Here is a 27,216-nt window from a genome sequence, read left to right as displayed (position 1 = left end):
CCAGTTTCTGACTGGTAATTCAAAGAATATATTGGGGTTACGTGCACCCACAATTTTTACTACTGGTATACAGTGCCATTGTCTGACTGGGAATTCAAAGAGTATATTGGGAATACAAATACCCTCATTTCTTGCTACTGCCATATAGTGCCAGTTTCTGACTGGGAATTCAAAGAATATATTGGGGTTACGTGCACCCACAATTTTTACTACTGGTATACAGTGCCATTGTCTGACTGGGAATTCAAAGAATATATTGGGGTTACGTGCACCCACAATTTTTACTACTGGTATACAGTGCCAATTTCTAACTAGGAATTCAAAATGCGCAAGGCTCCCGGAAAGGGACGTGGACGAGGCCGTGGGCGAGGTCGGGGGAATGGTTCTGGGGAGCAAGGTAGCAGTGAAGCCACAGGGCGTCCCGTGCCTACTCCTGTGGGGCAGCAAGCATTGCGCCGCTCCACAGTGCCAGGGTTGCTTGCCACATTAACTAAACTGCAGGGTACAAACCTTAGTAGGCCCGAGAACCAGGAACAGGTCTTGCAATGGCTGTCAGAGAACGCTTACAGCACATTGTCCAGCAGCCAGTCAGACTCTGCCTCCTCTCCTCCTATTACCCAACAGTCTTGTCTTCCTTCCTCCCAAAATTCCGAAGCTTTACAGAACAATAACCCAAACTGTCCCTGCTCCCCAGAGCTGTTCTCCGCTCCTTTCATTGTCCCTCAACCTGCCTCTCCACGTCACGATTCCACGAACCTAACAGAGGAGCATCTGTGTCCAGATGCTCAAACACTAGAGTCTCCTCCATCTCCGTTCGATTTGGTGGTGGATGACCAGCAACCCACCCTCATCGACGATGATGTGACGCAGTTGCCGTCAGGGCATCCAGTTGACCGGCGCATTGTGCGGGAGGAGGAGATGAGACAGGAGTTGGAAGAGGAAGTGGTGGATGATGAGGACACTGACCCGACCTGGACAGGGGGGATGTCAAGCGGGGAAAGTAGTGTGGATGTTGAGGCAGGTGCAGCACCAAAAAGGGTAGCTAGAGGCAGAGGCAGAGGTCAGCAGCTTAGGCGAAGCCAGGCCACACCCGGAATCTCCCAAGATGTTCCAGTTCGTACCCAGCCCCGAAAAACTCCCACCTCGAGGGCACGTTTCTCGAAGGTGTGGAGTTTTTTCAAGGAATGCGCCGAGGACAGATATAGTGTTGTCTGCACAATTTGCCTCTCGAAATTGATTAGGGGCTCTAAGAAGAGCAACCTGTCCACCACTTCAATGCGCCGTCATTTGGAATCCAAGCACTGGAATCAGTGGCAGGCAGCAACGGCAGGACAAAGGCCGCCTGCCGTTCACGCCACTGCCACTGCCTCTGCCTCTGCCACTGCCACTGCTGACTGTGCTGGCGATGCACTCCAGAGGACGAGCCAGGACACCACTTCATCTGCCTCCGCCACTTTGTTGACTTCTACCTCATCCTCCCCTGGTCCTGTCTTATCTCCTTCTCCTGCACCATCAAAGGCACCATCAGGCGTTTCTTTACAACAACCCACCATCTCTCAGACATTGGAGCGGCGGCAGAAATACACTGCTAACCACCCACACGCGCAAGCCTTGAACGCCAACATCGCTAAACTGCTGGCCCAGGAGATGTTGGCGTTCCGGCTTGTTGAAACTCCCGCCTTCCTGGACCTGATGGCAACTGCGGCACCTCGCTATGCCGTCCCTAGCCGTCACTACTTCTCCCGGTGTGCCGTCCCCGCCTTGCACCAGCACGTGTCACTCAACATCAGGCGGGCCCTTAGTTCCGCGCTTTGCACAAAGGTCCACTTGACCACCGACGCGTGGACAAGTGCATGCGGACAGGGACGCTACATTTCACTGACGGCACACTGGGTGAATGTAGTTGAGGCTGGGACTGCTTCCCAAACTGGCCCGGTGTACCTCGTCTCCCCGCCTAACATTCCTGGCAGGGACACGAGAAGAACACCCCCCTCCTCCTCCTCCTCTACCGCCTCCTCCTCCGCCACCGCCATCTCCTCCGCCACCGCCTCCTCCTCCGCTGTTAGATTGACCCCAGCTACGAGTTGGAAACGTTGCAGCACTGGCGTTGGTAGACGTCAGCAGGCTGTGCTGAAGCTGATCAGCTTGGGGGACAGACAGCACACTGCCTCCGAGGTGAGGGATGCCCTCCTCGATGAGACGGCAATATGGTTTGAGCCGCTGCACCTGGGCCCAGGCATGGTCGTTTGTGATAACGGCCGGAACCTGGTAGCAGCTCTGGAGCTTGCCGGACTCCAACATGTTCCATGCCTGGCCCACGTCTTCAACCTAGTGGTGCAACGTTTCCTAAAGAGCTACCCCAATGTTCCAGAGCTACTGGTGAAAGTGCGGCGCATGTGCGCCCACTTTCGCAAGTCGACAGTAGCCGCTGCTAGCTTAAAATCTCTCCAGCAACGCCTGCATGTGCCACAACACCGGCTTTTGTGCGACGTCCCCACACGCTGGAACTCAACGTTTCAGATGTTGAATAGAGTGGTTGAGCAGCAGAGACCTTTGATGGAATACCAGCTACAAAACCCTAGGGTGCCACAAAGTCAGCTGCCTCAGTTTCACATCCATGAGTGGCCATGGATGAGAGACCTTTGTGACATCCTACGGGTGTTTGAGGAGTCCACAAGGAGGGTGAGCTCTGAGGATGCGATGGTGAGCCTTACAATCCCGCTCTTGTGTGTTCTGAGAGAATCCCTGATTGACATCAGGGATAACTCAGATCACACAGAGGAGTTAGGGATAGCATCCGATCCGTCACAGCTGGAGAGTAGGTCCACACATCTGTCCGCTTCACTGCGTTTAATGGAGGAGGAGGAGGAGGAGGAAGAAGAGTTGTCCGATGATGTGATGGTGATACAGGAGGCTTCCGGGCAACTTCGAATCGTCCCATTGTTGCAGCGCGGATGGGTAGACATGGAGGATGAGGAGGAAATGGAGATTGAACTTTCCGGTGGGGCCAGAGGAGTCATGCCAACTAACACTGTGGCAGACATGGCTGAGTTCATGTTGGGGTGCTTTACAACCGACAAGCGTATTGTCAAAATCATGGAGGACAACCAGTACTGGATCTTTGCTATCCTTGACCCCCGGTATAAAAACAACATCTCGTCTTTTATTCCGGTAGAGGGGAGGGCCAATCGCATCAATGCTTGCCACAGGCAATTGGTGCAGAATATGATGGAGATGTTTCCAGCATGTGACGTTGGCGGCAGGGAGGGCAGTTCCTCCAGTAGGCAACCAAGTTCTCACCGGTCCACACAAACGAGGGGCACACTGTCTAAGGTCTGGGACACCTTGATGGCACCCCCTCGCCAAAGTGCCGCCACGGAGGGTCCTAGTGTCACCAGGCGTGAGAAGTATAGGCGCATGTTGCGGGAATACCTTTCCGACCACAGCCCTGTCCTCTCCGACCCCTCTGCGCCCTACACGTATTGGGTGTCGAAGTTGGACCTGTGGCTTGAACTTGCCCTATATGCCTTGGAGGTGCTGTCCTGTCCTGCCGCCAGCGTCCTATCTGAGAGGGTGTTCAGTGCAGCCGGTGGCATCATCACTGACAAGCGCACCCGTCTGTCAGCTGAGAGTGCCGACCGGCTCACTTTGATAAAAATGAACCACCACTGGATAGAGCCTTAATTTTTGTGCCCACCTGTGTAAAGCACCCCAACATGAAACTCCATGTCTGTACTCAACCTCTCCAATTCCTCCGCATCCTCATACTCATCCACCATAAGCGTTGCACAATTCTGCTAATACTAGGCTCCCTCCAACATGATTTCCCCCAACTCTGCTGGTTAGAGGCTCCCTCCACCCTGATTTCCACCAACTCTGCTGGTTAGAGGCTCCCTCCACCCTGCTTTCCCACAACTCTGCTGGTTAGAGGCTCCTTCCACCATGAATTTGCCCAAACTGGGCTGTTTAGAGGCTCCCTCCACCATGAATTGGTCCAAACTGGGTTTTTTAGAGGCTCCCTCCACCATGAATTGGTCCAAACTGGGCTGGTTAGAGGCTCCCTCCACCATGAATTGGTCCAAACTGGGCTGGTTAGAGGCTCCCTCCACCATGAATTGGTCCAAACTGGGGTGGTTAGAGGCTCCCTCCACCATTAATTGGTCCAAACTGGGCAGGTTAGAGGCTCCCTCCACCATTAATTGGTCCAAACTGGGCTGGTTAGAGGCTCCCTCCACCATGAATTGGTCCAAACTGGGCTGGTTAGAGGCTCCCTCCACCATGAATTTCCCAAAACTTGGCTGTTTAGAGGCTCCCTCCACCATTAATTGGTCCAAACTGGGCTGGTTAGAGGCTCCCTCCACCATGAATTGGTCCAAACTGGGGTGGTTAGAGGCTCCCTCCACAATTAATTGGTCCAAACTGGGCTGGTTAGAGGCTCCCTCCACCATGAATTTGCCCAAACTGGGCTGTTTAGAGGCTCCCTCCACCATGAATTTGCCCAAACTGGGCTGGTTAGAGGCTCCCTCCACCATGAATTGGTCCAAACTGGGGTTTTTAGAGGCTCCCTCCACCATGAATTGGTCCAAACTTGGCTGTTTAGAGGCTCCCTCCACCATGAATTGGTCCAAACTGGGGTGGTTAGAGGCTCCCTCCACCATTAATTGGTCCAAACTGGGCTGGTTAGAGGCTCCCTCCACCATGAATTTCCCAAAACTTGGCTGTTTAGAGGCTCCCTCCACCATTAATTGGTCCAAACTGGGCTGGTTAGAGGCTCCCTCCACCATGAATTTGCCCAAACTGGGCTGTTTAGAGGCTCCCTCCACCATGAATTTGCCCAAACTGGGCTGGTTAGAGGCTCCCTCCACCATGAATTGGTCCAAACTGGGGTTTTTAGAGGCTCCCTCCACCATTAATTGGTCCAAACTTGGCTGTTTAGAGGCTCCCTCCACCATGAATTGGTCCAAACTGGGGTGGTTAGAGGCTCCCTCCACCATGAATTTGCCCAAACTGGGCTGTTTAGAGGCTCCCTCCACCATGAATTGGTCCAAACTGGGCTGTTTAGAGGCTCCCTCCACCATTAATTGGTCCAAACTGGGCTGGTTAGAGGCTCCCTCCACCATGAATTTGCCCAAACTGGGCTGTTTAGAGGCTCCCTCCACCATTAATTGGTCCAAACTGGGCTGGTTAGAGGCTCCCTCCACCATGAATTTGCCCAAACTGGGCTGTTTAGAGGCTCCCTCCACCATGAATTGGTCCAAACTGGGGTGGTTAGAGGCTCCCTCCACCATTAATTGGTCCAAACTGGGCTGGTTAGAGGCTCCCTCCACCATTAATTGGTCCAAACTGGGCTGGTTAGAGGCTCCCTCCACCATGAATTGGTCCAAACTGGGGTGGTTAGAGGCTCCCTCCACCATGAATTTGCCCAAACTGGGCTGTTTAGAGGCTCCCTCCACCATGAATTGGTCCAAACTGGGTTTTTTAGAGGCTCCCTCCACCATGAATTGGTCCAAACTGGGCTGGTTAGAGGCTCCCTCCACCATGAATTGGTCCAAACTGGGGTGGTTAGAGGCTCCCTCCACCATTAATTGGTCCAAACTGGGCTGGTTAGAGGCTCCCTCCACCATTAATTGGTCCAAACTGGGCTGGTTAGAGGCTCCCTCCACCATGAATTGGTCCAAACTGGGCTGGTTAGAGGCTCCCTCCACCATGAATTGGTCCAAACTGGGCTGGTTAGAGGCTCCCTCCACCATGAATTGGTCCAAACTGGGGTGGTTAGAGGCTCCCTCCACCATTAATTGGTCCAAACTGGGCTGGTTAGAGGCTCCCTCCACCATGAATTTGCCCAAACTGGGCTGTTTAGAGGCTCCCTCCACCATGAATTGGTCCAAACTGGGTTTTTTAGAGGCTCCCTCCACCATGAATTGGTCCAAACTGGGCTGGTTAGAGGCTCCCTCCACCATTAATTGGTCCAAACTGGGCTGGTTAGAGGCTCCCTCCACCATGAATTTGCCCAAACTGGGCTGTTTAGAGGCTCCCTCCACCATGAATTGGTCCAAACTGGGTTTTTTAGAGGCTCCCTCCACCATGAATTGGTCCAAACTGGGCTGGTTAGAGGCTCCCTCCACCATGAATTTGCCCAAACTGGGGTGGTTAGAGGCTCCCTCCACCATTAATTGGTCCAAACTGGGCTGGTTAGAGGCTCCCTCCACAATTAATTGGTCCAAACTGGGCTAATTAGAGGCTCCCTCCACCATGAATTGGTCCAAACTGGGTTTTTTAGAGGCTCCCTCCACCATTAATTGGTCCAAACTGGGCTGGTTAGAGGCTCCCTCCACAATTAATTGGTCCAAACTGGGCTAATTAGAGGCTCCCTCCACCATGAATTGGTCCAAACTGGGCTGGTTAGAGGCTCCCTCCACCATGAATTGGTCCAAACTGGGCTGGTTAGAGGCTCCCTCCACCATGAATTTCCCAAAACTTGGCTGTTTAGAGGCTCCCTCCACCATTAATTGGTCCAAACTGGGCTGGTTAGAGGCTCCCTCCACCATGAATTTGCCCAAACTGGGCTGGTTAGAGGCTCCCTCCACCATGAATTGGTCCAAACTGGGGTTTTTAGAGGCTCCCTCCACCATGAATTGGTCCAAACTTGGCTGTTTAGAGGCTCCCTCCACCATGAATTGGTCCAAACTGGGGTGGTTAGAGGCTCCCTCCACCATTAATTGGTCCAAACTGGGCTGGTTAGAGGCTCCCTCCACCATGAATTTGCCCAAACTGGGCTGTTTAGAGGCTCCCTCCACCATGAATTGGTCCAAACTGGGTTTTTTAGAGGCTCCCTCCACCATGAATTGGTCCAAACTGGGCTGGTTAGAGGCTCCCTCCACCATGAATTGGTCCAAACTGGGGTGGTTAGAGGCTCCCTCCACCATTAATTGGTCCAAACTGGGCTGGTTAGAGGCTCCCTCCACCATTAATTGGTCCAAACTGGGCTGGTTAGAGGCTCCCTCCACCATGAATTGGTCCAAACTGGGGTGGTTAGAGGCTCCCTCCACCATGAATTTGCCCAAACTGGGCTGGTTAGAGGCTCCCTCCACCATGAATTGGTCCAAACTGGGTTTTTTAGAGGCTCCCTCCACCATGAATTGGTCCAAACTGGGCTGGTTAGAGGCTCCCTCCACCATGAATTGGTCCAAACTGGGCTGGTTAGAGGCTCCCTCCACCATTAATTGGTCCAAACTGGGCTGGTTAGAGGCTCCCTCCACCATTAATTGGTCCAAACTGGGCTGGTTAGAGGCTCCCTCCACCATGAATTGGTCCAAACTGGGGTGGTTAGAGGCTCCCTCCACCATGAATTTGCCCAAACTGGGCTGGTTAGAGGCTCCCTCCACCATGAATTGGTCCAAACTGGGGTTTTTAGAGTCTCCCTCCACCATGAATTGGTCCAAACTGGGGTTTTTAGAGGCTCCCTCCACCATGAATTTGCCCAAACTCTGCTGGTTAGAGGCTCAATCCACCCTGATTTTCAAAACAAATGTTGGTGCCAACCTCAACTTACTACAAGGGCCAAATTCACTGCTGGTGACAAGCTCTCCTCACTGCAAGTGCCAAATACACATGTTTCAAGGTGTTTTCCTACTGTCAGAGAGGTGGTATTGAGTGTGTAAAGTGTGTAGTTGTTAGGCTGTGATGTTGGGGTAATAGAGGGTCTTTGGTGTGTTAGATGCCCCCAGACATGCGCCCCCTGCTGTCCCAGTGTCATTCCAGAGGTGTTGGCATCATTTCCTGGGGTGTCATAGTGGACTTGGTGACCCTCCAGACACGGATTTGGGTTTCCCCCTTAACGAGTATCTGTTCCCCATAGACTATAATGGGGTTCGAAACCCGTTCGAACACACGAACATTGAGCGGCTGTTCGAATCGAATTTCGAACCTCGAACATTTTAGTGTTCGCTCATCTCTAGTCTCTATTCATGGGCTACGTATCCTAACTAGATAAATACAATATATGGTCCCTGATGTATCCACCACCTATTGTATAAGTTTTCCCTCACACTTCCCTCAACGCGTTTCGCTAGGGGTCTAGCCTAGCTCATCAGGAGGATGATAATGCAGGAGATGATAATATTTGCAGTTAAAACTGCATTTCCCGCGCCCTTGATGGTAGGACACAGTATCAATATGTGGCCGGCGAGCCAGACTGTCGTCTCTTTATAGCCAAAACTCCGCCTCAAGACCCGCCTCCCGATGACTCAGCGTCCTCCCATTGGTCACGCCTATTCCTCTGTCATCCGGCTGTCTCGTACGGCGTGTTGGATCCATGAATGCTCACTACGATCCCTGTTTAGCTGGCTTGGCGAACCACATCCTCCTGATGAGCTAGGCTAGACCCCTAGCGAAACGCGTTGAGGGAAGTGTGAGGGAAAACTTATACAATAGGTGGTGGATACATCAGGGACCATATATTGTATTTATCTAGTTAGGATACGTAGCCCATGAATAGAGACTAATAGGGCTAATGTAACTATACCCTAAGTGGCAACAATGTTAACATAGGCAATTGGAGCATACTTGAGATCAGTAGGGCATTGTGTGAGGTGTAGTTGAGTGGAATACGGCTTGTGAGAACGTGAGACTGTACTGTATTGAATATCCTCCGTTTCAATATAGCTCCTGCTGTCATTATCATATACGGGGGTTAATTTGTCAGTAACAGAGACTGCTCACAGAGCTTTCGCCTCCAGGACCTCCCTCTGGCCTTACTCACAGCCTATGTGGAACCACTAGGGATTTGTATCTAGATTTCCTCGCACCTGATTTCATCTAGAGTTCCAGGGATATATAGGTGTACTGGGGCATACCAGATTAGCTCCTGGCACACTATCAGGGAATGAAACTGTTAATGGCTGTACCAGACAGGGATTGACTTAATAATTATTGGTTACCCTTTATCAATGAGGTCATAGTACAGTTTTTTTAAAGAAAATATTTAAAAAACATTAAATAAATTGAGGCCATTTTTAAGAAAGATTATTAAAAGTTATATTTTATTTACTCCTACAGTGATTTAGCCAATACTGATACCAACATTACATATTAATATCTTTGTGCAGTTTTTGAATATTTCCATGGCAGACCCCACTCATCTAATTACTAGAGATGAGCGAACACTAAAATGTTCGAGGTTCGAAATTCGATTCGAACAGCCGCTCAATGTTCGTGTGTTCGAACGGGTTTCGAACCCCATTATAGTCTATGGGGAACAGATACTCGTTAAGGGGGAAACCCAAATCCGTGTCTGGAGGGTCACCAAGTCCACTATGACACCCCAGGAAATGATGCCAACACCTCTGGAATGACACTGGGACAGCAGGGGAAGCATGTCTGGGGGCATCTAACACACCAAAGACCCTCTATTACCCCAACATCACAGCCTAACAACTACACACTTTACACACTCAATACCACCTCTCTGACAGTAGGAAAACACCTTGAAACATGTGTATTTGGCACTTGCAGTGAGGAGAGCTTGTCACCAGCAGTGAATTTGGCCCTTGTAGTAAGTTGAGGTTGGCACCAACATTTGTTTTGAAAATCAGGGTGGATTGAGCCTCTAACCAGCAGAGTTTGGGCAAATTCATGGTGGAGGGAGCCTCTAAAAACCCCAGTTTGGACCAATTCATGGTGGAGGGAGCCTCTAAAAACCCCAGTTTGGACCAATTCATGGTGGAGGGAGCCTCTAAAAACCCCAGTTTGGACCAATTCATGGTGGAGGGAGCCTCTAACCAGCCCAGTTTGGACCAATTCATGGTGGAGGGAGCCTCTAAAAAACCCAGTTTGGACCAATTCATGGTGGAGGGAGCCTCTAAACAGCCCAGTTTGGGCAAATTCATGGTGGAGGGAGCCTCTAACCAGCCCAGTTTGGACCAATTAATGGTGGAGGGAGCCTCTAAACAGCCAAGTTTTGGGAAATTCATGGTGGAGAGAGCCTCTAACCAGCCCAGTTTGGACCAATTAATGGTGGAGGGAGCCTCTAACCACCCCAGTTTGGACCAATTCATGGTGGAGGGAGCCTCTAAACAGCCAAGTTTGGACCAATTCATGGTGGAGGGAGCCTCTAAAAACCCCAGTTTGGACCAATTCATGGTGGAGGGAGCCTCTAACCAGCCCAGTTTGGGCAAATTCATGGTGGAGGGAGCCTCTAAACAGCCCAGTTTGGGCAAATTCATGGTGGAGGGAGCCTCTAACCAGCCCAGTTTGGACCAATTAATGGTGGAGGGAGCCTCTAAACAGCCAAGTTTTGGGAAATTCATGGTGGAGGGAGCCTCTAACCAGCCCAGTTTGGACCAATTAATGGTGGAGGGAGCCTCTAACCACCCCAGTTTGGACCAATTCATGGTGGAGGGAGCCTCTAAACAGCCAAGTTTGGACCAATTCATGGTGGAGGGAGCCTCTAAAAACCCCAGTTTGGACCAATTCATGGTGGAGGGAGCCTCTAACCAGCCCAGTTTGGGCAAATTCATGGTGGAGGGAGCCTCTAAACAGCCCAGTTTGGGCAAATTCATGGTGGAGGGAGCCTCTAACCAGCCCAGTTTGGACCAATTAATGGTGGAGGGAGCCTCTAAACAGCCAAGTTTTGGGAAATTCATGGTGGAGGGAGCCTCTAACCAGCCCAGTTTGGACCAATTCATGGTGGAGGGAGCCTCTAACCAGCCCAGTTTGGACCAATTCATGGTGGAGGGAGCCTCTAAACAGCCCAGTTTGGGCAAATTCATGGTGGAGGGAGCCTCTAAAAAACCCAGTTTGGACCAATTCATGGTGGAGGGAGCCTCTAATTAGCCCAGTTTGGACCAATTAATTGTGGAGGGAGCCTCTAACCAGCCCAGTTTGGACCAATTAATGGTGGAGGGAGCCTCTAACCACCCCAGTTTGGGCAAATTCATGGTGGAGGGAGCCTCTAACCAGCCCAGTTTGGACCAATTCATGGTGGAGGGAGCCTCTAAAAAACCCAGTTTGGACCAATTCATGGTGGAGGGAGCCTCTAAACAGCCCAGTTTGGGCAAATTCATGGTGGAGGGAGCCTCTAACCAGCCCAGTTTGGACCAATTAATGGTGGAGGGAGCCTCTAACCAGCCCAGTTTGGACCAATTCATGGTGGAGGGAGCCTCTAAAAAACCCAGTTTGAACCAATTCATGGTGGAGGGAGCCTCTAAACAGCCCAGTTTGGGCAAATTCATGGTGGAGGGAGCCTCTAACCAGCCCAGTTTGGACCAATTAATGGTGGAGGGAGCCTCTAACCACCCCAGTTTGGACCAATTCATGGTGGAGGGAGCCTCTAACCAGCCCAGTTTGGACCAATTCATGGTGGAGGGAGCCTCTAACCAGCCCAGTTTGGACCAATTCATGGTGGAGGGAGCCTCTAACCAGCCCAGTTTGGACCAATTAATGGTGGAGGGAGCCTCTAACCAGCCCAGTTTGGACCAATTAATGGTGGAGGGAGCCTCTAACCACCCCAGTTTGGACCAATTCATGGTGGAGGGAGCCTCTAACCAGCCCAGTTTGGACCAATTCATGGTGGAGGGAGCCTCTAAAAAACCCAGTTTGGACCAATTCATGGTGGAGGGAGCCTCTAAACAGCCCAGTTTGGGCAAATTCATGGTGGAGGGAGCCTCTAAAAAACCCAGTTTGGACCAATTCATGGTGGAGGGAGCCTCTAATTAGCCCAGTTTGGACCAATTAATTGTGGAGGGAGCCTCTAACCAGCCCAGTTTGGACCAATTAATGGTGGAGGGAGCCTCTAACCACCCCAGTTTGGGCAAATTCATGGTGGAGGGAGCCTCTAACCAGCCCAGTTTGGACCAATTCATGGTGGAGGGAGCCTCTAAAAAACCCAGTTTGGACCAATTCATGGTGGAGGGAGCCTCTAAACAGCCCAGTTTGGGCAAATTCATGGTGGAGGGAGCCTCTAACCAGCCCAGTTTGGACCAATTAATGGTGGAGGGAGCCTCTAACCAGCCCAGTTTGGACCAATTCATGGTGGAGGGAGCCTCTAAAAAACCCAGTTTGGACCAATTCATGGTGGAGGGAGCATCTAAACAGCCCAGTTTGGGCAAATTCATGGTGGAGGGAGCCTCTAACCAGCCCAGTTTGGACCAATTAATGGTGGAGGGAGCCTCTAACCACCCCAGTTTGGACCAATTCATGGTGGAGGGAGCCTCTAACCAGCCCAGTTTGGACCAATTCATGGTGGAGGGAGCCTCTAAAAAACCCAGTTTGGACCAATTAATGGTGGAGGGAGCCTCTAAACAGCCAAGTTTTGGGAAATTCATGGTGGAGAGAGCCTCTAACCAGCCCAGTTTGGACCAATTAATGGTGGAGGGAGCCTCTAACCACCCCAGTTTGGACCAATTCATGGTGGAGGGAGCCTCTAAACAGCCCAGTTTGGGCAAATTCATGGTGGAGGGAGCCTCTAACCAGCCCAGTTTGGACCAATTAATGGTGGAGGGAGCCTCTAAACAGCCAAGTTTTGGGAAATTCATGGTGGAGGGAGCCTCTAACCAGCCCAGTTTGGACCAATTAATGGTGGAGGGAGCCTCTAACCACCCCAGTTTGGACCAATTCATGGTGGAGGGAGCCTCTAAACAGCCAAGTTTGGACCAATTCATGGTGGAGGGAGCCTCTAAAAACCCCAGTTTGGACCAATTCATGGTGGAGGGAGCCTCTAACCAGCCCAGTTTGGGCAAATTCATGGTGGAGGGAGCCTCTAAACAGCCCAGTTTGGGCAAATTCATGGTGGAGGGAGCCTCTAACCAGCCCAGTTTGGACCAATTAATTGTGGAGGGAGCCTCTAACCACCCCAGTTTGGACCAATTCATGGTGGAGGGAGCCTCTAACCAGCCCAGTTTGGACCAATTAATGGTGGAGGGAGCCTCTAAACAGCCAAGTTTTGGGAAATTCATGGTGGAGGGAGCCTCTAACCAGCCCAGTTTGGACCAATTCATGGTGGAGGGAGCCTCTAACCAGCCCAGTTTGGACCAATTAATGGTGGAGGGAGCCTCTAACCTGCCCAGTTTGGACCAATTAATGGTGGAGGGAGCCTCTAACCACCCCAGTTTGGACCAATTCATGGTGGAGGGAGCCTCTAACCAGCCCAGTTTGGACCAATTCATGGTGGAGGGAGCCTCTAAACAGCCCAGTTTGGACCAATTCATGGTGGAGGGAGCCTCTAAAAAACCCAGTTTGGACCAATTCATGGTGGAGGGAGCCTCTAAACAGCCCAGTTTGGGCAAATTCATGGTGGAAGGAGCCTCTAACCAGCAGAGTTGTGGGAAAGCAGGGTGGAGGGAGCCTCTAACCAGCAGAGTTGGTGGAAATCAGGGTGGAGGGAGCCTCTAACCAGCAGAGTTGGGGGAAATCATGTTGGAGGGAGCCTAGTATTAGCAGAATTGTGCAACGCTTATGGTGGATGAGTATGAGGATGCGGAGGAATTGGAGAGGTTGAGTACAGACATGGAGTTTCATGTTGGGGTGCTTTACACAGGTGGGCACAAAAATTAAGGCTCTATCCAGTGGTGGTTCATTTTTATCAAAGTGAGCCGGTCGGCACTCTCAGCTGACAGACGGGTGCGCTTGTCAGTGATGATGCCACCGGCTGCACTGAACACCCTCTCAGATAGGACGCTGGCGGCAGGACAGGACAGCACCTCCAAGGCATATAGGGCAAGTTCAAGCCACAGGTCCAACTTCGACACCCAATACGTGTAGGGCGCAGAGGGGTCGGAGAGGACAGGGCTGTGGTCGGAAAGGTATTCCCGCAACATGCGCCTATACTTCTCACGCCTGGTGACACTAGGACCCTCCGTGGCGGCACTTTGGCGAGGGGGTGCCATCAAGGTGTCCCAGACCTTAGACAGTGTGCCCCTCGTTTGTGTGGACCGGTGAGAACTTGGTTGCCTACTGGAGGAACTGCCCTCCCTGCCGCCAACGTCACATGCTGGAAACATCTCCATCATATTCTGCACCAATTGCCTGTGGCAAGCATTGATGCGATTGGCCCTCCCCTCTACCGGAATAAAAGACGAGATGTTGTTTTTATACCGGGGGTCAAGGATAGCAAAGATCCAGTACTGGTTGTCCTCCATGATTTTGACAATACGCTTGTCGGTTGTAAAGCACCCCAACATGAACTCAGCCATGTCTGCCACAGTGTTAGTTGGCATGACTCCTCTGGCCCCACCGGAAAGTTCAATCTCCATTTCCTCCTCATCCTCCATGTCTACCCATCCGCGCTGCAACAATGGGACGATTCGAAGTTGCCCGGAAGCCTCCTGTATCACCATCACATCATCGGACAACTCTTCTTCCTCCTCCTCCTCCTCCTCCTCCTCCATTAAACGCAGTGAAGCGGACAGATGTGTGGACCTACTCTCCAGCTGTGACGGATCGGATGCTATCCCTGACTCCTCTGTGTGATCTGAGTTATCCCTGATGTCAATCAGGGATTCTCTCAGAACACACAAGAGCGGGATTGTAAGGCTCACCATCGCATCCTCAGAGCTCACCCTCCTTGTGGACTCCTCAAAGACCCGTAGGATGTCACAAAGGTCTCTCATCCATGGCCACTCATGGATGTGAAACTGAGGCAGCTGACTTTGTGGCACCCTAGGGTTTTGTAGCTGGTATTCCATCAAAGGTCTCTGCTGCTCAACCACTCTATTCAACATCTGAAACGTTGAGTTCCAGCGTGTGGGGACGTCGCACAAAAGCCGGTGTTGTGGCACATGCAGGCGTTGCTGGAGAGATTTTAAGCTAGCAGCGGCTACTGTCGACTTGCGAAAGTGGGCGCACATGCGCCGCACTTTCACCAGTAGCTCTGGAACATTGGGGTAGCTCTTTAGGAAACGTTGCACCACTAGGTTGAAGACGTGGGCCAGGCATGGAACATGTTGGAGTCCGGCAAGCTCCAGAGCTGCTACCAGGTTCCGGCCGTTATCACAAACGACCATGCCTGGGCCCAGGTGCAGCGGCTCAAACCATATTGCCGTCTCATCGAGGAGGGCATCCCTCACCTCGGAGGCAGTGTGCTGTCTGTCCCCCAAGCTGATCAGCTTCAGCACAGCCTGCTGACGTCTACCAACGCCAGTGCTGCAACGTTTCCAACTCGTAGCTGGGGTCAATCTAACAGCGGAGGAGGAGGCGGTGGCGGAGGAGGAGGCGGTGGCGGAGGAGGAGGCGGTAGAGGAGGAGGAGGAGGGGGGTGTTCTTCTCGTGTCCCTGCCAGGAATGTTAGGCGGGGAGACGAGGTACACCGGGCCAGTTTGGGAAGCAGTCCCAGCCTCAACTACATTCACCCAGTGTGCCGTCAGTGAAATGTAGCGTCCCTGTCCGCATGCACTTGTCCACGCGTCGGTGGTCAAGTGGACCTTTGTGCAAAGCGCGGAACTAAGGGCCCGCCTGATGTTGAGTGACACGTGCTGGTGCAAGGCGGGGACGGCACACCGGGAGAAGTAGTGACGGCTAGGGACGGCATAGCGAGGTGCCGCAGTTGCCATCAGGTCCAGGAAGGCGGGAGTTTCAACAAGCCGGAACGCCAACATCTCCTGGGCCAGCAGTTTAGCGATGTTGGCGTTCAAGGCTTGCGCGTGTGGGTGGTTAGCAGTGTATTTCTGCCGCCGCTCCAATGTCTGAGAGATGGTGGGTTGTTGTAAAGAAACGCCTGATGGTGCCTTTGATGGTGCAGGAGAAGGAGATAAGACAGGACCAGGGGAGGATGAGGTAGAAGTCAACAAAGTGGCGGAGGCAGATGAAGTGGTGTCCTGGCTCGTCCTCTGGAGTGCATCGCCAGCACAGTCAGCAGTGGCAGTGGCAGAGGCAGAGGCAGTGGCAGTGGCGTGAACGGCAGGCGGCCTTTGTCCTGCCGTTGCTGCCTGCCACTGATTCCAGTGCTTGGATTCCAAATGACGGCGCATTGAAGTGGTGGACAGGTTGCTCTTCTCAGAGCCCCTAATCAATTTCGAGAGGCAAATTGTGCAGACAACACTATATCTGTCCTCGGCGCATTCCTTGAAAAAACTCCACACCTTCGAGAAACGTGCCCTCGAGGTGGGAGTTTTTCGGGGCTGGGTACGAACTGGAACATCTTGGGAGATTCCGGGTGTGGCCTGGCTTCGCCTAAGCTGCTGACCTCTGCCTCTAGCTACCCTTTTTGGTGCTGCACCTGCCTCAACATCCACACTACTTTCCCCGCTTGACATCCCCCCTGTCCAGGTCGGGTCAGTGTCCTCATCATCCACCACTTCCTCTTCCAACTCCTGTCTCATCTCCTCCTCCCGCACAATGCGCCGGTCAACTGGATGCCCTGACGGCAACTGCGTCACATCATCGTCGATGAGGGTGGGTTGCTGGTCATCCACCACCAAATCGAACGGAGATGGAGGAGACTCTAGTGTTTGAGCATCTGGACACAGATGCTCCTCTGTTAGGTTCGTGGAATCGTGACGTGGAGAGGCAGGTTGAGGGACAATGAAAGGAGCGGAGAACAGCTCTGGGGAGCAGGGACAGTTTGGGTTATTGTTCTGTAAAGCTTCGGAATTTTGGGAGGAAGGAAGACAAGACTGTTGGGTAATAGGAGGAGAGGAGGCAGAGTCTGACTGGCTGCTGGACAATGTGCTGTAAGCGTTCTCTGACAGCCATTGCAAGACCTGTTCCTGGTTCTCGGGCCTACTAAGGTTTGTACCCTGCAGTTTAGTTAATGTGGCAAGCAACCCTGGCACTGTGGAGTGGCGCAATGCTTGCTGCCCCACAGGAGTAGGCACGGGACGCCCTGTGGCTTCACTGCTACCTTGCTCCCCAGAACCATTCCCCCGACCTCGCCCACGGCCTCGTCCACGTCCCTTTCCGGGAGCCTTGCGCATTTTGAATTCCTAGTTAGAAATTGGCACTGTATACCAGTAGTAAAAATTGTGGGTGCACGTAACCCCAATATATTCTTTGAATTCCCAGTCAGACAATGGCACTGTATACCAGTAGTAAAAATTGTGGGTGCACGTAACCCCAATATATTCTTTGAATTCCCAGTCAGAAACTGGCACTATATGGCAGTAGCAAGAAATGAGGGTATTTGTATTCCCAATATACTCTTTGAATTCCCAGTCAGACAATGGCACTGTATACCAGTAGTAAAAATTGTGGGTGCACGTAACCCCAATATATTCTTTGAATTACCAGTCAGAAACTGGCACTATATGGCAGTAGCAAGAAATGAGGGTATTTGTATTCCCAATATACTCTTTGAATTCCCAGTCAGACAGTGGCACTGTATACCAGTAGTAAAAATTGTGGGTGCACGTAACCCCAATATATTCTTTGAATTCCCAGTCAGAAACTGGCACTATATGGCAGTAGCAAGAAATGAGGGTATTTGTATTCCCAATATATTCTTTGAATTCCCAGTCAGACAATGGCACTGTATACCAGTAGTAAAAATTGTGGGTGTATATAGCCCCAATTCTATTGCTAGGGGACTTGCAGGGTATTTCTGGGGTGAAGGTGGGGGGGCACACCGTTGGAACGGGTATCGGGGTATATATCGGGTATACGGGAATACACTGACAGTGTATTCCATTCAGGATCCTGGGAAAGCTGGGTTGCGGCGATTGAGCCCGTCAGTGCCACGTTACACTGACAAGCTTCTCCCTGGAATTTAGCTCTTACAAGAGCTGTTGGTTGTCTTCTCCTTCCTATCCTAGCCTGTCCCTGCCTACCCAGAATCTAAGCCCTAGCTAGCTGGACGGAAACCTCCGTCCTCGGTGAATTGCAAGCTCAGAATGACGCGAACCTGGGCGGCGCTGTTCTTTTAAATTAGAGGTCACATGTTTTCGGCAGCCAATGGGTTTTGCCTACTTTTTTCAACGTCACCGGTGTCGTAGTTCCTGTCCCACCTACCCTGCGCTGTTATTGGAGCAAAAAAGGCGCCAGGGAAGGTGGGAGGGGAATCGAGTAATGGCGCACTTTACCACGCGGTGTTCGATTCGATTCGAACATGCCGAACAGCCTAATATCCGATCGAACATGAGTTCCATAGAACACTGTTCGCTCATCTCTAATAGAGACTAATAGGGCTAATGTAACTATACCCTAAGTGGCAACAATGTTAACATAGGCAATTGGAGCATACTTGAGATCAGTAGGGCATTGTGTGAGGTGTAGTTGAGTGGAATACGGCTTGTGAGAACGTGAGACTGTACTGTATTGAATATCCTCCGTTTCAATATAGCTCCTGCTGTCATTATCATATACGGGGGTTAATTTGTCAGTAACAGAGACTGCTCACAGAGCTTTCGCCTCCAGGACCTCCCTCTGGCCTTACTCACAGCCTATGTGGAACCACTAGGGATTTGTATCTAGATTTCCTCGCACCTGATTTCATCTAGAGTTCCAGGGATATATAGGTGTACTGGGGCATACCAGATTAGCTCCTGGCACACTATCAGGGAATGAAACTGTTAATGGCTGTACCAGACAGGGATTGACTTAATAATTATTGGTTACCCTTTATCAATGAGGTCATAGTACAGTTTTTTTAAAGAAAATATTTAAAAAACATTAAATAAATTGAGGCCATTTTTAAGAAAGATTATTAAAAGTTATATTTTATTTACTCCTACAGTGATTTAGCCAATACTGATACCAACATTACATATTAATATCTTTGTGCAGTTTTTGAATATTTCCATGGCAGACCCCACTCATCTAATTACCACAGATATTCAGAACTTCTTACACTATATTTGAGATTAGCCTTGAGGGCCGACTGCCAGACTTTTAACACTTTCCTTTACAAGATTCCAATCAAAGTTGTTACCACGGTAACATCACAATAATCTTACACAAAATCAAAAACTGGCATTGACTGAAAACAGCTTACATTATACAGTTACAAATTATTAAACCATATATTCATAATTCTCCATACATTATACCAGTGATGTTAAAATCGATCACTTATAGCTGAAATCTTAGCTACCTGCCGTGTCTCCCCTCCTCCCTTCTGTTGAATTCTGGCAAAACCTGTATCCTGTATACCTCTGGTGTCGAGATATACGAGTCACAGTGGGGGGAGGGGCCTGACCTTCATCATCACTCACATGGCACTAACAACACAATGCCATGTGCAGACCACATTTAACCCTTTATCTGGACTGTGAGTGAGGGCTCACTATACATTCCCTTACACTAAGGAAAATATACAAACACTTAATACCTTATTTCTGTAACCATTCCTTACTTAATTTGTTTTTCCAACTATCCAACATCTTATCAGCAGTTTCTCACCTCCATTTCTAACTGCTCTTTCCTTAAACTATCTCTTGGGCTGATTTCCATACTGGCTGACTCTGCACTCCCCCCATTCTGTTCTTCAATCAGAGCTTATTCCTCTTTGTAACTGATGCTCCTGTATCTGTCCTGCATGATCTAATCTCCATTGGTTCCCAACATTTACTATCAAACAATCCTATCTTAGGAACCCCTGCTCTCTTAAGGATTTTTATTTATTTATTTATATTTTCCCTTTTTCTTTTACTTGGGCAGCAACTTCTTTCCCTCTCTCTCTCTCCCCCTATTAGTTCATATGGGGTGTACCATATCCCAGAGGGTCCCTTCCCCATACTAGCTGATGGCCAGTCAGCCGTGAGCTTCCCACCCCTCTAGGGCAATTAAGACAATAGAGGGTCACCCTTTACTACTCGAGGGTCATACATATTTCTCCCCAGGGTCACACAGATCGCTCTGGGGGTCATGCCGACTTCTCTTAGTGGGATCTCCCAAACAGTCACTCTGTTTTCACTGAACTAATCTCTAATGTACAAGTTTCCGGTATCTGTGCTCAAGGCAAAACCTATTCCGAACACCCCTGAATCTTTACACGTACTTGCGCAGATTCTACTCAGTCCTTAGTGCTTAAACAAGGACTTTTCAATCACTCAGTATTAAGGATGGAGACTGACTCTCCCTTCTATGCCTCCCTATACACTTTATGTATCAATCAAATCACAGCATGGACAGTATACAAAGAATGAGGTATAACATTTCCACCCCCTTTACAGACAGTATATTCTATTGGTTCTTCCGAGCTATATATAAAAATGGTGTCGATTTTATACTATATGCAGCACTAACCTCACTTATCAACACACAGGATCCGGGACACGTAGGAACTCAGATTAATTACTTGGTAAAGCAAACGCTTACCTTTCTTTCAGCGCTGATTTATTCATCTGAGGTCCTCCGGGCCCGTCTCCAAATCGGTTGGTGAGTGGATCAGTACACTATCGGCTGCACATCAAACGATCATCAACGCCCTCACGTTGGGCGACAATTTCAGTCGGGGGAATCATAATACCCCAGAGATATGCTGTCTGTAAAGGAAAATTAATTAACAGGCCAAGATCGGCTACAGCCATCTCTGACCTGGAGAACCACAAGACACATGGTGGTAGTGTATCAAAATGGATTCTGATTTAATGGTGGCTAGAACAAAGAATGTATCACATGGCATAGACAGAACAGGATTGGCTAGTATAATTAGCCTAACATCTATTGGTGGAGAAGTTTGTAACAATAGCCCTGATGCATATCTATTGGATAAGAAACTGGAGTGAGGTCACACCCCCCTGAGGGCTAGCTCTACTCTAAAATGGAGTCAGTGACCACATGGTGGGTGCATGGTATCAATCAAAATGGCAGCCATCAGCACATGTCTCAAATACACACCCTAGATGTCTATCTCATGGTATTCTAAAGACAATAGACATCCTTGTTGGAGACAATTAGCTTAATTACCCTTCTTTTGTCCCTTTATCTTTAAAAGGGTCTTTGATCCTTTCCTAACAATGCCCCTGGTTCCAGACGATCTGTCCCCATCCTTTGTAAGATAGCATCACCCAATACACAGAGCATAGTATTTACATAACCAGTCTGGCAAGTCTCCAAATTGCTCATCTCTGGACAGATAGAACCATCTCAGCCCCCACCTCTATACACAATTTTTCATAAGATATTATTAGCCCCCCACACAGCCATGTGTGCCAGTGTGTTAATTGGCATGACTTCTAATGAGCTTCTAACCAGCAGAGTTGGGGGTATCAGGGTGGATTCCATCCTAGTAGGAGCAGAATTGTGCAGCGCTGATGGTGGAGGAGTATGAGGAGGAGGAATTGTACAGGGTGAGCACACACATGAAACTTCATGTCAGGGTGCTTAACACTGGTGGACATGTAAATGATGGGTCTATCCATTGGCTTTTCATTTTGATGAGTCAGCGGGTCAGCACTGTCAGCTAACAGCCGGCTGTGCTTATACGTGATGATGCCACTGGCTGAGCTGAAGACCCTTTCCGATAGCACGCTGGCGGCAGGGCAGGAAAGGACCTCCAATGCATACAGTGCAAGTTCCAGCCACAAATCCAACTCGTAGACCCAATAAGTATAGGCCACAGAGGGATCGGAGAGGACAGGGCTGTGGTCGGCCAGTTATTCCCGCAACATGCGCCTATACTTGTCCCTCCTGGATCTAGGCCCCTCAGTGGCGATAGTTTGGCCAGGGGGTGCCGCTAGGCTCCTGTGTGACAAGATCATCTGCCACTTCGTCATCCTCCTCTTCCTCCATCAATATATGCTGCGAAGCGGACAGGAGTGTGCACGGACTATCCTGCTGGGATGGTTCTGCTCCTATGCCCGACTCCTCAGCGTCCAATGCGTTATCCCTGATGGCGAGGAGGGATTCTCGCATCACACAAAGTAGCGGGATGGTTAAACTCACGAGTACGTCGTCACAGCTGACCCTCTTGGTGGACTCCTCAAAGACATGGAGAGATCTTGCATAAGTCTGCCAACATGGGCAAGTTTTGCACAAGTGGCTAGTACACAGAAAATCTTTGGCCTTGCTGCCTCTGGATATGCCTCTGCCTGTAGCCACCTTTTTTCCTTCTTAGCTTGCCTCCACATCTACACTGCTTTCCCTGCTAGACATCGCCCCTGTCCATGTCGGTGGCCTGGTCATCCACCAACTCCTCTTCCAATTGCTCACTCTCCTCTTACTGCACACCGCACATGACAACAGCATGCCCTGATGGCAACTGTGTCTCATCTTCATCACTGAGGCCCAGAAACTCCGATGGAGGGTCCACAACCACAAAATTGGTAGGAAATGGCGGATGCTCCAGTATTTGTGCATCAGGAAACTCAAAGTCGTCTGTTGCTCCTGGGATTCGGGAAGTGGTTCAACAGACGAAGAGACAGAAAAAGGACCCAGAAATATCATGATCCCGCAAACTGAAAAGACCCTATGGTGAAGGTGCAGATAGCTACACATGACTGGCACTGGTGAAGGGGCAGATAGCTATACATGTCAGACACTGGTGATGGGGCAGATAGCTACACGTCAGTGCTGATGGGGATAGATCGCTGTTACGGGCACTATTGTTACCCGCCATTACTAGTCACGTGACTTGTGGCTCTTCCTTTCTGCAGTCTTACGTTGCAGTGCCCCCTGGTGGCGCTGTGTGATGTAAGCAGACGGCACAGAAGACAGACAGGCGGCATCACTTAGGTGTCAGGTTAGGCTTTTATTTCAGTAGATTGGATACAAGAGACGAAGTGTCCTGGAGGAGGAGCCTAGTGTTACGATGACTGTACTGCACATAAGGGAGGGGGGTCAGCTGCCGCACTGATGCATGTTCTGGGGTCACCGCACACACCAGTCATACATTAGCACGTTCCATCCACCAGCACACATACAGTAGCGTGTTCATCACATGAAGCAGATGTCAGTGTGCACACTCAGCAGCCTCTAGCACATGTATGATCACTCACATACATGATCCGGGCACACACGGGAGGGATCCGCCGCATCTGCTCAGACCTTGCAGCTCGTGTCCAAAAACAATATAAAATGTATTAAATTATAAAGAGAAAAAAATACAATAAATAGGAGTGTGGCCCCGCCCACAGCCATTGACGTGGCGACATCCAACAACCGCACGCAACACGCAACAAGGACTGAGATGAGTCGTAGTGAGGTCAAGTCTAGTGTTATCACACGGTAGCAGCGACATGATGTAGTGCCATGTTATCCGCCCACCAGGACGCAGCGGGGTGACGGTATCATTGGGAGATCTGCCATATTACTGGCCTCGCTGAGAGACAGCAGCGTCGGCTCTGATCCGCCCACCATAGGATCTGCCAGGGCTCAGAAGAGACGCTGCTCTGCTCCAAGATGGCGGCCGGGCAGGAAAACCGCCATCAATGCAGCGGCCAGTGACGAGTCCAGAACACGCTCCAGGAATGGTCAGGCTAGACACGACTGATATTAGGGTGTTAGACGTTACACCACACAGACACGTTATCTACACGAGGAGCGGGGGAGGGGGAGGAGCCGCCAGACCACGCCCTTCCCCCAATGCCTTATTGCTCTTCATAAGGCCTCATAAAGGGTCCCGGGATCCAGAGGTGACCCAATCCCTGGAGTGTCTCTGCCCTTACCATAGCGGGGTACAAGACTAATGAATATACGAGCCGCACCCCGGCCTGTCGGAGGAAACGGCGCAGGGCAGATGTCACCCCAAAGTCAAGGCGTTTGTCCCCCAGGACGCTTGGTCTTAAAGGAGCCAAGCAGGGACTGTACTCCTCTCCGGACACTGGAGCCGACGCGGCGGGCCACGGAGTCAGCAGGGGGGGTGGGGAGACAGGAGACGGTCTGAGGCCGAGCATCCAAACACTTCTGATACCGCAACTGAGGGAGAGGAAGACAAGGTTAGAGAGAAGGAACGGAAATGGGGGAGTAGTCCTACACATACATATATATAGGGGAGGAGGGGCAGCAAGGAAGTTCTATATAGTACTGGGGGATAATGGGGGGTGTAATCCTATAATATATATACAGTTAGGGCCAGAAATATTTGGACAGTGACACAATTTTGGCGAGTTGGGCTCTGCATGCCACCACATTGGTTTTGAAATGAAACCTCTACAACAGAATTCCAGTGCAGATTGTAACGTTTAATTTGAAGGGTTGAACAAAAATATCTGATAGAAAATGTAGGAATTGTAGACATTTCTTTACAAACACTCCAAATTTTAGGAGCTCAAAAGTAATTGGACAAATAAACATAACCCAAACAAAATATTTTTATTTTCAATATTTTGTTGCGAATCCTTTGGAGGCAATCACTGCCTTAAGTCTGGAACCCATGGACATCACCAAACGCTGGGTTTCCTCCTTCTTAATGCTTTGCCAGGCCTTTACAGCCGCAGCCTTCAGGTCTTGCTTGTTTGTGGGTCTTTCCGCCTTAAGTCTGGATTTGAGCAAGTGAAATGCATGCTCAATTGGGGTAAGATCTGGTGAGTGACTTGGCCATTGCAGAATGTTCCACTTTTTTGCACTCATGAACTCCTGGGTAGCTTTGGCTGTATGCTTGGGGTCATTGTCCATCTGTACTATGAAGCGCCGTCCCATCAACTTGGCAGCATTTGGCTGAATCTGGGCTGAAAGTATATCCCGGTACACTTCAGAATTCATCCGGCTACTCTTGTCTGCTGTTATGTCATCAATAAACACAAGTGACCCAGTGCCGCCATTGAAAGCCATGCATGCCCATGCCATCACGTTGCCTCCACCATGTTTTACAGAGGATGTGCTGTGCCTTGGATCATGTGCCGTTCCCTTTCTTCTCCAAACTTTTTTCTTCCCATCATTCTGGAACAGGTTGATCTTTGTCTCATCTGTCCATAGAATACTTTTCCAGAACTGAGCTGGCTTCTTGAGGTGTTTTTCAGCAAATGTAACTCTGGCCTGTCTATTTTTGGAATTGATGAATGGTTTGCATCTAGATGTGAACCCTTTGTATTTACTTTCATGGAGTCTTCTCTTTACTGGTGACTTAGAGACAGATACACCTACTTCACTGAGAGTGTTCTGGACTTCAGTTGATGTTGTGAACGGGTTCTTCTTGACCAAAGAAAGTATGCGGCGATCATCCACCACTGTTGTCATCCGTGGACGCCCAGGCCTTTTTGAGTTCCCAAGCTCACCAGTCAATTCCTTTTTTCTTAGAATGTACCCGACTGTTGATTTTGCTACTCCAAGCATGTCTGCTATCTCTCTGATGGATTTTTTTCTTTTTTTTTCAGCCTCAGGATGTTCTGCTTCACCTCAATTGAGAGTTCCATTGACCGCATGTTGTCTGGTCACAGCAACAGCTTCCAAATGCAAAACCACACACCTGGAATCAACCCCAGACCTTTTAACTACTTCATTGATTACAGGTTTACGAGGGAGACGCCTTCAGAATTAATTGCAGCCCTTAGAGTCCATTGTCCAATTACTTTTGGTCCCTTGAAAAAGAGGAGGCTATGCATTACAGAGCTATGATTCCTAAACCCTTTCTCCGATTTGGATGTGGAAACTCTCATATTGCAGCTGGGAGTGTGCACTTTCAGCCTATATATATATATATATATATATATATATATATATATATATATATAATTGTATTTCTGAACATGTTTTAGTAAACAGCTAAAATAACAAAACTTGTGTCACTGTCCAAATATTTCTGGCCCTAACTGTATATACATATACAATATATATATATATATATATATATATATATATATATATATATATATATATATATATATATATAAGAGGGAGGAGCAGCAGTACAGTCCTATATAGGACTGGAGGCCAATGGTGAGAGTTGTAATCCTAGCAGACTCTGTTCGGGTTATATGGTCCTGGAGGTCCTGACCCGCACTACCTGTGGGGCGGGTGGGGGGGGGAATGGAGGTTCATACCAATCATACATTACATGTTCCCCTATATACTACCCCGGACCCCCCTATAGACTCCCCTCTTACCATGCAGGCAGCCTGAACGGCCTCGGACAGATGAGCAGCGTTGGGTTCACACCAGAACATGTGACAGATGAAGATTCCCGGGGCCTCCGCCATGATGAAGGCAAACGTGTGGACGTCACGCCCGACCCCCATGAAGGACAAGAACCTGACCCGACACTCGCTGATCGTCTCCTCCGTCTGAAAGGAAATGCATGAAAGGTGATAGATCTATGCGGCCCCACCAGAGGAGCGCAGCGATCCACTGTATACAGTACATCCGCACCACCTCACAGGACACGGACTACATAAACCTTAGGCCGCTGTTCACACCTCACGGCAGTCTCTGTTACCTGCTGATGTAAGACTGTCACAGTCGCAGAGGCCACATTAACGGTGACAGGCGTCCAGCCAGCGCGGTCAGTGCTCAGCGCCGTCTGCAGGGTGTTGTTTATCATGTCCATTCCTAGAGGAGACAAAGGAGGAGTCAACCATGTGATGCCCCTCCCCCACCACAGGCTCCGCCCATCACTTCCCTGTCATGGTGAGTAAATACTGGAGGGCTTTAGGCTGGACATAAGGTCAGATTAGAACAGACTAGTCACCAGGGTCATCACTGCCTGGGCCAGGACTAGAGCTTTAGGCTGGACATAAGGTCAGATTAGTAGAGACTAGTCACCAGGGTCATCACCGCCCGGGCCAGGACTAGAGCTTTAGGCTGGACATAAGGTCAGATTAGTAGACTGGTCACCAGGGTCATCACCGCCCGGGCCAGGACTAGAGCTTTAGGCTGGACATAAGGTCAGATTAGTAGACTGGTCACCAGGGTCATCACCGCCCGGGCCAGGACTAGAGCTTTAGGCTGGACATAAGGTCAGATTAGTAGAGACTGGTCACCAGGGTCATCACTGCCCGGACCAGGATTAGAGCTTTAGGCTGGACATAAGGTCAGATTAGTAGAGACTAGTCACCAGGGTCATCACTGCCCGGACCAGGATTAGAGCTTTAGGCTGGACATAAGGTCAGATTAGTACAGACTAGTCACCAGGGTCATCACTGCCTGGGCCAGGACTAGAGCTTTAGGCCGGACATAAGGTCAGATTAGTAGAGACTAGTCACCAGGGTCATCACCGCCCGGGCCAAGACTAGAGCTTTAGGCTGGACATAAGGTCAGATTAGTAGACTGGTCACCAGGGTCATCACCGCCCGGGCCAGGACTAGAGCTTTAGGCTGGACATAAGGTCAGATTAGTAGACTGGTCACCAGGGTCATCACCGCCCGGGCCAGGACTAGAGCTTTAGGCTGGACATAAGGTCAGATTAGTAGAGAC

General features: G+C 50.1%; 1 protein-coding gene across 2 annotated transcripts in view; it reads right to left on the bottom strand.

The window, feature by feature from the left end:
- Positions 1 to 22,598: 22,598 nt before the first annotated feature.
- Positions 22,599 to 27,216, bottom strand: part of APBB1 (amyloid beta precursor protein binding family B member 1) — a 60,455-nt gene continuing 55,837 nt past the window's right edge. For both annotated transcript variants that reach the window (XM_075261148.1, XM_075261149.1), the window contains exons 12-14: positions 26,240 to 26,352; positions 25,911 to 26,087; positions 22,599 to 23,784 (exon numbers count right to left, since the gene is read on the bottom strand). In XM_075261148.1, coding sequence (XP_075117249.1) covers positions 23,620 to 23,784; positions 25,911 to 26,087; positions 26,240 to 26,352 — 455 coding nt within the window. In that variant the 3' untranslated portion in view covers positions 22,599 to 23,619. The remainder of the gene's footprint in view (positions 23,785 to 25,910; positions 26,088 to 26,239; positions 26,353 to 27,216) is intronic.

The sequence above is a fragment of the Leptodactylus fuscus genome (assembly GCF_031893055.1).
Source record: "Leptodactylus fuscus isolate aLepFus1 chromosome 2 unlocalized genomic scaffold, aLepFus1.hap2 SUPER_2_unloc_1, whole genome shotgun sequence".
Classification (NCBI taxonomy): Eukaryota; Metazoa; Chordata; class Amphibia; order Anura; family Leptodactylidae; genus Leptodactylus; species Leptodactylus fuscus.
Note: the sequence above shows the minus strand (reverse complement) of the source record. Positions and strands in the feature narration are given on the sequence as shown.